Below are 12,584 nucleotides of genomic sequence, written 5' to 3'. Positions count from 1 at the left end.
CACATGCAGGCACTCCGTTGGTCCCTTTTCCGCGCCATGTGCTCGGATGATCATCATCCGTGGGTCGCTATCGCCCGTTCTTTCCTTGAGGGTCATGGGCTTCGGCATGGCAATACCCGACTCCGGAGTTCTTGGTGGCACGTTCTTAATGCGGATTCACGGTTTTCCAGTTCTTCTTCATCGCTGCTTACTCATTTGGTGTGTTCCTGGAAACACGTCCTTTGAAAGGCTCAGTGGCACCCAACGGAGGATCGCCTGGCTACTAACTCTTTTCAATTGGAATTACTGGCAGTCTCGCGTCTACTTTCATGGGAAGGTAAACACGAGCTTAGACCACAATTCAACCGGATGGCACGTTTGGGCTTGTCTTCAGTTGCGGATGCCACCCTTGCCAGTCGCAATGTGCTTATCTCGTTTCGTACTGCTAGGAGGATTTTCCGGATCCCTTGTGGATATAGGCCTTTATGGGAACAGCTCGTGACGGTGCTCCAGAACAGACAACCCTTTCCTGCTCTTGCTTTGGATCATCCCTGGCAGGATTGGGACCTACAAGGCCGGCTGCCTTTGAGCAAAGCTTCTGCTAATCAAGTGTATCATCTCCTGATTAAAGATAATCAATGGCTAGTTACTAAAGCGAATGCTTTATGGGGATTGTGTAAATCCCGCTCGTGGTGGAGGGTCACTGTGATGGAGGGCTGGGTCAACAAGACACCCTTTAAATACAAAGTCTTTCTTTGGCGTGTGATAATTGGGGGTCTTCCGCTTGCTTCGGCTCTTTCCAAGCGACGAATCTCCAATGGCACCTGTTTCTTTTGCACCACTACTATGGAATCCGCCCGACACCGATTTATTTCCTGCCCCGTCGCTAAGAAAGTCTGGTTATTTTTGTCCGCCGTTTGGCGAGGGGTGGTTGGTATCACACTGCGCCCCTTTGATTGGGTTTTGGGCCAGCCCAAATACCCTACTCCCGCACAGCCACATATGAAGCTCATGTATCACTTTCTTCGATACTGGGGCTGTTGGCATAACTGGACCATTCGGAATGCTTTTCTGTTTGACGCCGCCCATAATGTTCAGCGGCATATTGTGAGGCTTAAGGGCCTCTTGTATTGGCAGTTAGATCTTCTCCATCGTTCTGATTTGCTCTCTACGGAGGACTTCCGTCCTTGGCATATGGCAATTTCCTCCACATCCTTGCCATGAAATTGTAACTTGTAGTACTTAGCACCTCTTCACATGATGACTTGCATTGTCGTCATGTATCTTGTAATCAAGTAATCTTGTATTTTTTTTCGTAATTAATACAATTACCTTTTACGAAAAAAAAAGAGAGAGAGTTGCAGGTCTTTACGAAAAAAAAAGAGAGTTGCAGGTTGCCTATGACCTGACTTGTTGCTTGGCTCCAATGCCCCCCTGCCCTACCTACGGCCCTGAACCTATGCGCATGTGTCCTATGCCTGCCTTAATTTGTGCATCCTGGCCTACTGCCTGTGTCCTATGCCGCCCTGCAACCTGTCTCTATCCAGTTGCCCTGCAATGGGCATGAGTTTTGATGCTCTTGTCCCTTGTGTTGGTGCATGTCTGCTGTACCTATCATGGTTACTGTGCTTGCACACAGTGGCCAGTCAGCCTGTGACAAAGAAAAAGAAAGAATGAGCCGTTGACAGCTCTTATGGCCCGAAGATGGATGATATGGACCAGCCGGTTTAAAGCTAGGGTCCAAACAAGGATGTGAAAGAAGATGCAGCAGAAGAGGACATGGTGCCCTGCATTGACGACATGGTTCCGTCTCCGTTTGATGTCGAACTGTCTGTCAAACACAAAAGCGTCTCCATGACGAGTTCCCTACGGCCTTGGATGTCTCTGACTTGGGCGACTATCCGCCTTGCTCATATGCTCAGGTGGCTTCTCCTTCGCAACATTTACAAGAGACAAATTGGGACTAGTTGGTTGAGTTTGTGAACTCCCTTCTTGAGGAATATGTTGAGCGTAATCAGAGAGCTATTCCTACCTACACGCAGGAGGAGATTTTGGATACACCTAGTGCATATTCAAGAGGTTCTTCGCTCCTTTTCAGCTTTTCACGAGTGAGGTGTGTTTCTCTTCTTCACATGCACAAATTCTTGTGCTTGCTAGGATCCGTTAGTGGTGGCTGACAACTGTTCTCTAGTGGCATTGTGTCGAGTAGTTCTTTTCAAGACTGCATGGCTTCTATGAGGCTGATAGCTGTTCTCCAGTGGCATTGTGTGGACGAGATCTTTTCAAAACTGCATGGATTCTATGAGGTTGTCCTTCTTTCTACTTCAGCATGGGATCTCCTCCTCCATATGCAGCCCCTTTTCTTTGAAGAATTGTTGGTGCATATTGTCTCTTGGTGTCCACTGGTAGATTTCCAATGCTTGTTCAAGCACTCTTGTTTGGTATGAGTGGAAGTGGAGAGCTGCCCAGCTATTTATTGGGCCATTCTAGAAGATGCAATGGCTGCAGTTGGCCATGTGTTAGTACCTCCAAGTTTTAAGGCAACCAACTGCAATTGACAGTGCATGCTGTGGGATACTGCTAGAAAGAGACCCAAGTGGTTGCGTCTCGATTGCAGCAGCATGTGGCCTCTTTGGTTGCGGCTCAAGTGGGGTACTTTTATTGGCCACTGTTTCTTGTGCGGTCAATTGGGTCACTTCATGGCTGACCGTCCTAATCGAAAAAGCACCTTGGTGGATCCACCCATGGATATGGACCAAGATAAGGTGCACAACAAGCCTTCACCTTCAGTCCCACAACAATCTAGGCAGAGTGTTTAGTCTAAAGGCAAGCAATGAGCTTCTCCTTTAGATTTGGAGAGACAGGGATGGACTGAAGCTTGGTGTAATAAGGGGAAAGTGAAGGAGTCTTCTGTGCCTGCACTGCTTACTGAGCCTTCTTCTTCACAGGACCTTGTTTGGACTTATTCATGTTGCTGAGATAAATTCGCGGATGTGCATGTTACCGGGCCTCCTGCTTCTGCGAAGGATCCACCGCCCACCAAATAGTAACTGCAATAGTAGCAATCAAGCCACTCATCACTGCCCACCTGTGGCCCTCTAGCTCAACTGGCCTTTGATGCTAATGTCAAGACTCAAGTCATCACTCCATGGGATTGCAAGTATCCAGGTTCTCCTTCCTCCCTTGCAATTGTACCTTCTTCCTTGCGGGCCGAACAACAGAGACCCAACCCCTTTGTGGTGCTGGGAGACTTCTTTGAAGATGGTGTACCGTAGACATTGGCAGCGAAGGCCCACACTCATGCAACAAAATCTCGTCAAACCTCGTGATTGTTTGTGTTTGTCTAGTCCTAGGGTGCCTCTTGCACTCTCGTTTCTTTGTAGTTACTGAATTTGTTGTATATGGTTCATACATGATGGCCTAGAGCCACCCTGCACTTTGTAATCTTGTTATCTTGTACTTGTTTTTTCGTAATTTATACAAACTACCTATTACGAATGGAAAAAAAAAGAGAGAGATGCTCTCCCTCTCCCTCTTTCACAATGGTTTTCTTTACTAACAATTTAGTTCTTATCATCCCTCAGTGATGAGTTTAAATTTAGTGTTCTTTTATAGGTATCATGTGGAGAGAATCATAGTGGGGCATTATCTGTGGATGGCCAGGTAATTTAGCGTAAATGTTGATCTCTAAAGTTTTATGCTTTTGAGTTTCATATGCATAGGACGATCATCTTGCATTAGAATAGCTCTCATACTGATCAGTGACCAGAAAAAAGAAAAACTGAGCATACATGTCAAAGGTTTTTTAGACCTTTACCTGAGCAAATTATATTTACTGTTCTTAAACATGGTGGTTAAAAGTAAAATAAGCAAAGAAACATTTCTTAGGAAACTTCTTTCAAAACCTACAGAAGCCTTAAAATGATCAAAGTTCATGTACATATTATGGCTTAGGCCAGTGAGTACAGTTTCAGCCATTTGTGAATGTACACAATTCCATCAATCAGTGAATCAATTGGATTAAGTATTTGACACAAAAACCATGTATGTAGCATAAAGTTTTTAGCTTGTGAACAATGTAGGGGCATGTTGCTCTTATTAAGATAAAAGCTTCTTGTGTCTCCTGATTCACAAGACAAAATAATGTTTAGATGTTACTCTAGAAATGGATGTGAAGATTGAATAACCACTTCCCCTTTCGTTTTGCTGCATCGAGTTTCTAGGTATTTACTTGGGGAAGAGGAAGATATGGTCAATTGGGACACAGTTCTGTGGAAAATGAAACTAGGCCTTTGCAAGTCAAAGCCTTGGCAGACCAAATGATTTTACAAGTTGCAGGTGGTGGAGATCACACGATAGCCTTGAATAGTGATGGCGAGTTATTCGCAGTGAGTGTTTCCCTTCCAGTAAATTTGTAATCCATGAGGATAGAGAGGCATAACAAGTTTACCTTAACTTTTGTAGCTGTAGATCAAGTCCTCAGTTTGGTATTGGAGTATATACTTGATTCAATGTTGAAGTTTGCTACAGTGGGGGCGAGGTCATTGGGGTCAAACTGGATTGGGAACTTTGGATGATGTTCATACTCCAAGTCAGGTGCTTTTACCTGAAGGAGAATGGGTAACCCAAGCTTCTGCAGGAGCTCGACACTCTATTGCTCTAACAAAAAGCGGAAGCATTTTTGGATGGGGTGATTCTGAGCATGCGCAACTTGGAAAGAATGGAAGGTAAGTGCTTCAAACTTATTGTGTTTCACACATTCTTACACTTTTCTTTCAGTAGCAGCAGGCCATTGCATTACAAGGGTTCATTTGGATTTTTCTGAGAATCTTTTGGCACCTTTTTTGGCATTCTAGTGGAGTGCAATCATGTCCATGCCTAATTGATGGACCGATGAAGGATAATCTGCAAGCTTTGTTTGTTGTAGCTGGTGGAGAACATACCTTTCTAGCTTCTCAGCATTTCGATAAAAGGTACTTGCTTTTTTGTGTTGTTTTCAGTTGTTGCTTGAAGGTTATGGGCTCACATGCATTTTTACTCATATCATTTCAGAGAACGTGGGGGGTCAGTGATATCCAGAAAAAATGGGCTAGTTGATATGGTTAGTAAAGCTGAAGAAGAGAGTTATGTTCAGCCAGGTGGTGAAAGTAATGTGTATCTCATTATTTACTAAACTGCTCACAAATTCATTACATGTTACAGGACATGAGTATCAGCATGGGAACAATGTCCAACTTATCAAGTCAAATCATGCATGGGAATGGTTTCAGGATTCTTCAAATTCCTGCACTACCGAGCATGCTTGAGGTACTGAATCTCTTGAAGGTGGTAATATTTTTCCTGCCAGTCAGCTTTAAGATCACTAGGTTCATTTTGAAGCTTCTAAAATATAAATCACAGGGAAATAAAGTGTACAACTTGCAAAACCAGGGGTTTTGTCAATCTTGAGTTTTGGTGTCACAAGACATTGGGTTTTAGAGAAGGCATTCTGTCTCAATTGTCACTACTCTGTCATTGTCATTCCATGTTTTGTTTGAGGGTGAACTGTTATTATATTTCTAGTCTGGGATTAATTAACTTGGTCCCAAAAGGCAGTTTTCTATAATAAGGGCTTTCTCTAATCCTGCCCTTGCAGCCAGCTGGTTTGTGCCTGTTTTAAGCTCACACTAACATTTGTCTTGAATCTCTTCTACTCTTTAGTTCTACTTTCTTCTGCAGTTAATGTATACTTATGAAAGAGAACCTCAATATAATCTAATGATTCAATAGTGGTTACTCCTTGTTTTCTTATCTAGGAAAGGGCCGATTCTGCAAAAAAGATGGCTGTTATTGGCTATGCAGTCGAAGACATCTTTTCATCTGCCAGATTCTTAGTTCTGACCTTCAAGTATCAACCTTCGTTCTGGCAGCAACAGATGACTGTCACAGCCCAGCTCTCTCAAGTGAAAACGGCAGGTCATTCTTTTAGACTGTTCAAGAAATAAGTTTTATTTGTACTAGCTGAGGTCAAATTTTTCCTTGCCCCAAATTCAAGGTTACAAGTTTTGGAGTATGGAGATTATGGCTATGCTGTAGAGCTGATGTGCAACACGATCAAACTTAGGCACTACCATCAGAACCCAGGCTGACTTCTGAGGCATAAACACATTGCTAAAACTGTTACTAATGCAATACCAGTGGCGAGGTTGCAGTAATTTCAAAAAGCTTACCCACAAGTGTTGAGAAAGCACTGGATAGAATATGACAGAATGGTGGTGACCAAGATTCCAGTAAAGTTTGCACAAGGTCTTAACAAGTTGAAACAGAATGTGGAGGGGAAAGAATAACTTGGTGGTTTACCTAGCTTACCACAACAGAAACAGCTATTTGAACAGAACAAGTATCGTTGATTTATTTATTTGGAAGCAAACAAACTCTGCAGGCGTTAAAAGCTTGTAACCAGAATTGTGTAATTTAAAAAAATAGAAAAATATTGGCTGGTTTGGAACGGGACTGACATCATGAAAAAAATTACTGGGGGGACATTTTAATGGCAAACTACCTTCCTAGGGGCCTACCCCATGTGTCACTGATGCTCATGATCTTCCTGCTCCCTCCTATGCCTCCAGCTCCTTCTTCCCCCACTCTGCTAGCTTAGGGCAATAACACCTCTTCCTGCATTACCTAGCCTTCCTTGAGCAACCACTGCTTCATCTCTCTCTTCCTTTTGCTCTCCTCTCCAGTTGGCTCCTCGCTTCTGCTCCTAGGGAACCCTGCAGCTTGCTCCTCAGCTGCAACCCTCGCCCTTGCCACCTGCACGTTCCTTTCCCAGCCTTCTTTCTAGCCTCTTCCGCTGTCCCTCCTAAATGCAGGTGCCTCCACTGCCTCCTTTCCACTCTTCTGGCCTCCTGTCCTCCACCTCATTCTCTTGCTTCTGCCAATCTGTTCCCATTTTCCTGTCTCTCTCTTGCTTCTCTGCCTTGCGTTTTCTTTTTTCTTCACTCTTGCAAACTCAATCCATCTCCTCCTTCCCTTCCTCCTTGTCTCCTTCTTTCTTCTGTCCCTTTCTTCTCCTATTCTCCTTCTTGCCTTGTCTAATACCCCCCTCCTCTCCAACTTTCCTACCTCTTGTTGTCCTCCTCATTGTCTTGCCTCGACAGATCCATTCCCACCTTCCCCTTTGTCTCTCTCTTTCTCCTTCTTTCTTCTCTCCTTGCATTCTCTTCTTTGTCCCCTCCTCCAGCCCCAATCCATTTCGTCCTCTCTTCCTGTTTGCCTCCTCCTTCTCTCTTCTTATTCTCCTTCTTGCTTTCCCTCCCCTGATTTAAAAGAAAAGTAAAAAGGGAAAGAAAAGACCTTGAGAAAGAGAATCCTCTTTCATAGGTATAGGTGAGCTGTTTACGCTTCATTTGACTTTCCAACAGGTCTTCCATTAAGGAGGTTCTATGGTAGTCTCCATGTATCCCCAACTTTTTTACACCTTATAGCAGATTTAGAGATGAAGAGCACTTCTGTGGATTTCAATTGCCTCTCTAGAGTTGAGCTTTTTGGTCTTCAAAAATTGTAGACATTGGCCCAGCCATAGACTAGCTTTAAGTTTCTTGGTTTGGGAGGAGATGTAGGTTTCAAAAGTCTAATGTTTTGGCCTTGGTTGCTTTCCAGTTATTCTAAGGACATGGAAGGAGGTGGTGCTGCTTCTCATAAAAAGATGCCTTGTTAAGTTGTTTTGGGCCTTTTTCCCACCACTAAAGTTGACAAAATCATGGATTTTGAACTTCTAATGAATAGGGTTCCTTTTCAATTTTTTTTCAAAGGGTCTACATGATGCCCCACCCATTCTTTGTCAGTTCCTAAACATTTAGGTAGGTGGTGGAATCATGATTGGTAGAGCGTATTGGAGATTAACCTTCTCTACTTGTGGACAATCCTCTATCCAGATTCCCTCCCCTCTTAGGTTGTATCTTTGTCATGCAGGGGGTGGAGATCTTGGGTCTTCCTACTAAACAAGGCTAAATTAGATCATGAATTATGTTGGTTAATGAAGCGCTCCCAAAAAAGGGCCAGTTTCAGTTGACTTTAAAAAGTTCTCATTGCATGACCATAAACCCACCTAGGCTCAATAGAGGGGCCCAAGATGAAATCAATATTCATCTCCAGAATTATTCTAACATCCATCCAACCTCATCAATCATCACTAGATTCTGTAGCAACCAGCCTCCACACCAGTGATGTGCAGCCCCCAACTGTGATCAATTGTTCATGATTGCTCTTGCTGCTTCTATGAATTGTCCAAAACTCCTGTGTTAAGAAATACCCTAACATAGAAATATAAACAGAAACCGTACGACAAAGCACAGACTGATAAAAGAACATAGTTAGGATTAGGATAACTCAGAGACAATGAACACAGTGAATGAATGAAGTGATATAACTACTGAATAATACGATGCTCATGCAGCAAACATACTATGCAGTGAATGAATACTGAACCTCAAACTCCTGTATCTCAAAGATTAGGGCAGGGGTAATGAGCTGGAGAGTGTGTCGTACTCCGAATGGATCTCGAATCGCAGCAAGGCAGCCTTCGGATGTCGAACATCAGCAACACGGCAGTGAGAAGCTGGATTTGATGCAGATAGCAGTGAGGAGAGAGACTAAAAACGCAGGCAAGATAGCCTGCAGGAGAGAGAAAGACTAAAAACGTAGGTAGCAGGTGAGAGAAAGACAAAAAATGCAAGTAGGACTGCTTGCAGGAGAGAGAAAGATTGAAAACATAGGCAGCAGGACTGTGATGACGTGGCTGGCTATACGGCAGCAGGTCTGCACAGGAACAACAGTCGGTTGACTGAAATCAGCTCCAAACTACGTGAAGAGGATTGGAAATCAGACGCCATCTGATGGAGACAACAATGGACAACTTCGGCTGAGATGTCCTCCGCGAACGGGGTGTGGGCAACAAGCTGAAGCACTTGAAATATGCAAAAACGAGATTGAGGGAAGAGTGGAGGGCTGGTTGCCAAATTATAGAAAATTAGGATTCTAGATCCTCTCCCACTTAACTCTCTCGATCGGCTCCGCATTTTAGGGTTTTGGCTAAAATAAGCCTAAAATAAGCATGTTTTGGGACTATTTAAGTGACTAGTAAATGCAGCAGTGTACCACCGATCAGGGGTTGGAAACTGTGCACAGTCTGCTGTAAATAGCAGGCTGAAACAGTGTCTGAGAGTGTAAGGGCCTGCAATGCTGAAAACGCAGGCTGGTTGACCCTAGAGATGATGGATAGTAGGTTGAACAGCAGTCTGGGATAGTTTTGAGTAGTCGCTAGTAGTTGAGAGCTGTCGTCTACAGCAATGGACAGGTTGAAGATGATGTGGCTGGACAGCAGATGGAGGCGGGCCGTAGGTTGGAAACTGGGCGCTAATAGCAGGAGAGGGTGTGTGGGCTGGTGTAACCTGCAAAACAATGATGATTGTTGAATGGGGGCAGCCTGTCTATTTATAGATGTGGAAGGATGCCCCAAAAATTAGGGTTTCCACTAAACTTTCTCGAACCGCTCCCTGTTTTATAGTTTCCACTGAACTCTCTCGAACCGCTCCCCGTTTTAGGGTTTTACTCTAAAAGAGCATTTTTAGTGTGTTTTGGGGTTGTTTAAGAGGCTAATCAGCAAGTAATGTATATTTTAGCTCAACAAAGTGCCTAAGGATGATAAAAGTGTGTGTATGTGCCAATCATGTGGTGAATATATGTAGAGGCAAAAAAAAAGACGGTGGGCTTAGCAAGACAAGCAAAGCAAACAAGCAAGCAAGGGTAGGGAAACTGCCTTTCAGGAGAACTGCCATGTGTTATGTCACAAGTATGGTGGATCCTAGAGTCGACAACTCCAAAGGACCGAAGAGGGATAAATGCGCACAGATGCATGTTTACATGAACAGAATGCTAATGCATGGGGTAATGCAAAGGAAGATGCAAGATGACATGCTCATGAAATATGCTATGCAACGGTGTCACTTGGACAGTGCCCTCACAGGGGAATTGTTCACTTGTCTAAGTGCCCTTTTACAATCATGTCATCCTGACAATGCAGATGAAATTACAAATGTCCATAATACAATACAAAAGAATAAATGAATGTAATGTCTAAAAAATGTAAGTATCATTACTGTCACTATCAAGAGTAGAAGCCGTCCCCTTTCAAACTGGAAGGGAAAGCCAGAGGGAAGCACCCTCTCCCCATCAAGTTGAAGAAGTAGGGGAGGGTATGCCCAAGCCAATCCTAGGTAGCAGGTATTGAGGAACCGGCCGATTGACCGCTTTGGTCAAAATGTCTGCAAAATTATTTGATGAAGGCACAAACACTAGGCGAATAGTACCTAGCTCGACTTGCTCTCTGGAAAAGTGAAAGTGGACTCTCACATACCGTGTTCAGTGGCAAAATTGATGCAACCTTGTGTCTGAATCTTGACTGAGGAGTTGTTTCCTACGCCGGGTCCTATCCCGAGCCGCATAGCGGTCAGTCAAGTGTGCCCATTGCTTTGACGCTAAGTCAAAATGCTGAAGCTGAGAATGAAACTGAGTCATTAAGCCCTGCATCAGCTCGACAATAGCGGAGGTAGTCCTAGCCTTCCATGAGCAGACAACCTCGTATGGAACAAGTGTGGTATCGGGTTGGGGTTTCAACCCTTGCACAAGATCCCATAGGTTCTGGGAGTCAAGGACACGTCTCATTAAGTTCAACCAAGTAGTAAAGTTTGACCTGTTAAAACGAGTCTTATCATTAAATGCATGCTTGGCAGAAGACGAGCTAGAACCATGAGGTGTCGAGTAGGTAGGGTAAGATGGATGTGGGGGATAAGATTGTGAAGGGTAAGATGGTGGAGGTGGATGTGTTTGATAAGGAGGAGGAGGGGGAAAAGATGGGTAGGCATAAGTAGATTGTGAGTGTCCAATGAGTGCCGATTGAGGCGGAGACACTGGAACATGAATGTTTCCATAAGGTGCCGGTGTATGTGAAGGCATTGGGACATGGAAGCCCTGTCCAAAGTGAGGCTGGGGCACAACGGTATGACCAGAAGGTCCACTAGGGAAAGCCATGGAGGGAAACTGTGGAGTCAACTGATCCACATTTGGGAGAGACTGGGGGGGATACCCAGGCTGCAATGATCCCGAAAGTGTGTGAGAAGTAGGTGGAACCCTACCCGGCAGAGGTAAGGATGAGGTTCTAAAGGATGTGCCAATGTTTTCATAACCCCCCGGTGTGATGTGCGGTGCGACATAAGGTGTTTGAAATGAAAAAGTGAATGGTGTGAATAGAAGTGGAGAAGCAACGGATGAATGTGGTGGGATGGGTGGGTTTTGAAAATGAGGTGTATAAGGTGGAGATGCATTTTGTTCATTTTTATCAATTAATGATTAGAAATGAAAATGTGAAGATGATGATGCACCATGCAATGAAGAAAAAGGAACACCAAATTCATTCTGATTTTGCGAAGTAGACTGAAAAGAAGGAAGGTTAGAAGAAGAGGTACCTGGATTTTTCTTATAATCCCCATGACGTGTGTTAACATACAAGAATTGGTCCTCAAGATGACCTTTTCTGTAGTCAACAGATTGTACTCTTTCTTCCATGTGATCTTTACTAGAATATTGCAAAGCAGAAGAAGTAAAAGAAGAATCTAACGTACCTTGTGTCGGAGTGAATGGAAGTGGATGAAATAAATGAACATACTCCGGGTCTTGTTTTCCAACAGGGGGCCCCATCCCTGATGGAGGTCTCGACGGCCTTGCAACATCATCAGACTTACTTGCAAAATCTGAAGAGATTAATTCATGTATACCTTCATTTAGGAGATTTTCTTGAAGGGCAATCCTTCGATCGAGCTTCTCAATCTTCTTTCTTCTATAAGCTATGATCAGTTTATATTCTTCAGAGGTCAGCTTGCCTAGCTATTCTTCCATGTAATCAGAAGTGCCATCCACCATGTCGAAACTTTGTGGAGCAAGCTGATCAGCCCACTCTTGCTTGGTTCTTGGCATAGTTGGTCTTGGAGACTGAATCGATACTGTTGTGTTCAAAGTCATTTGAACCTACTGTTGTTCTTGCTTGTTGTGTAGAGCTTTTAGATCAAAGGCCTAGGTTTCTTAGAGAATACCAGGCTCTAATACCATGTTAAGAAATACCCTAACACAGAAATATAAAGAGAAACCGTACGACAAAGCACAGACTGATAAAAGAACACAGTTAGAGTTAGGGTAACTCAGAGACAAACACACTATGCAGTGAAAGAATACTGAACCTCGAACTCCTGTATCTCAAGGATTAGGGCAAGGGTAATGAGCTGGAGAGTGTGTCGTACCCTGAACGGATCTCGAATCGCAGCAAGGCAGCCTCCGGATGTCGAACACCAGCAAACGCAGCAGTGAGAAGCTGGATTTGATGCAGACAGCAGTGAGGAGAGAGAAAGACTAAAAACGCAGGCAGGACAGCCTACAGGAGAGAGAAAGACTAAAAACGTAGGCAGCAGGTGAGAGAAATACTAAAAACGCAGGCAGGACAGCTTGCAGGAGAGAGAAAGACTGAAAACGTAGGCAGCAAGACTGTGATGACGTGGCTGGCTGTACGGCAGCAG

General features: G+C 44.1%; 1 protein-coding gene across 5 annotated transcripts in view; it reads left to right on the top strand.

The window, feature by feature from the left end:
• The window catches only part of LOC148028288 (uncharacterized), a 341,703-nt gene that overhangs the window by 76,032 nt on the left and 253,087 nt on the right, over positions 1–12,584 (top strand). For all 5 annotated transcript variants that reach the window (XM_087690090.1, XM_087690091.1, XM_087690088.1 and 2 more), the window contains 7 exons: positions 3,595–3,642; positions 4,203–4,367; positions 4,510–4,706; positions 4,836–4,952; positions 5,032–5,080; positions 5,182–5,286; positions 5,775–5,934. In XM_087690090.1, coding sequence (XP_087546216.1) covers positions 3,595–3,642; positions 4,203–4,367; positions 4,510–4,706; positions 4,836–4,952; positions 5,032–5,080; positions 5,182–5,286; positions 5,775–5,934 — 841 coding nt within the window. The remainder of the gene's footprint in view (positions 1–3,594; positions 3,643–4,202; positions 4,368–4,509; positions 4,707–4,835; positions 4,953–5,031; positions 5,081–5,181; positions 5,287–5,774; positions 5,935–12,584) is intronic.

Source organism: Lygodium microphyllum, chromosome 12 (genome assembly GCF_053477565.2).
Source record: "Lygodium microphyllum isolate KBCC chromosome 12, Lygodium_microphyllum_v1.1.10, whole genome shotgun sequence".
Taxonomy (NCBI): Eukaryota; Viridiplantae; Streptophyta; class Polypodiopsida; order Schizaeales; family Lygodiaceae; genus Lygodium; species Lygodium microphyllum.
The sequence above is the reverse complement of the archived record's forward strand: the minus strand, read 5'-3'. Positions and strand labels throughout refer to the sequence as shown.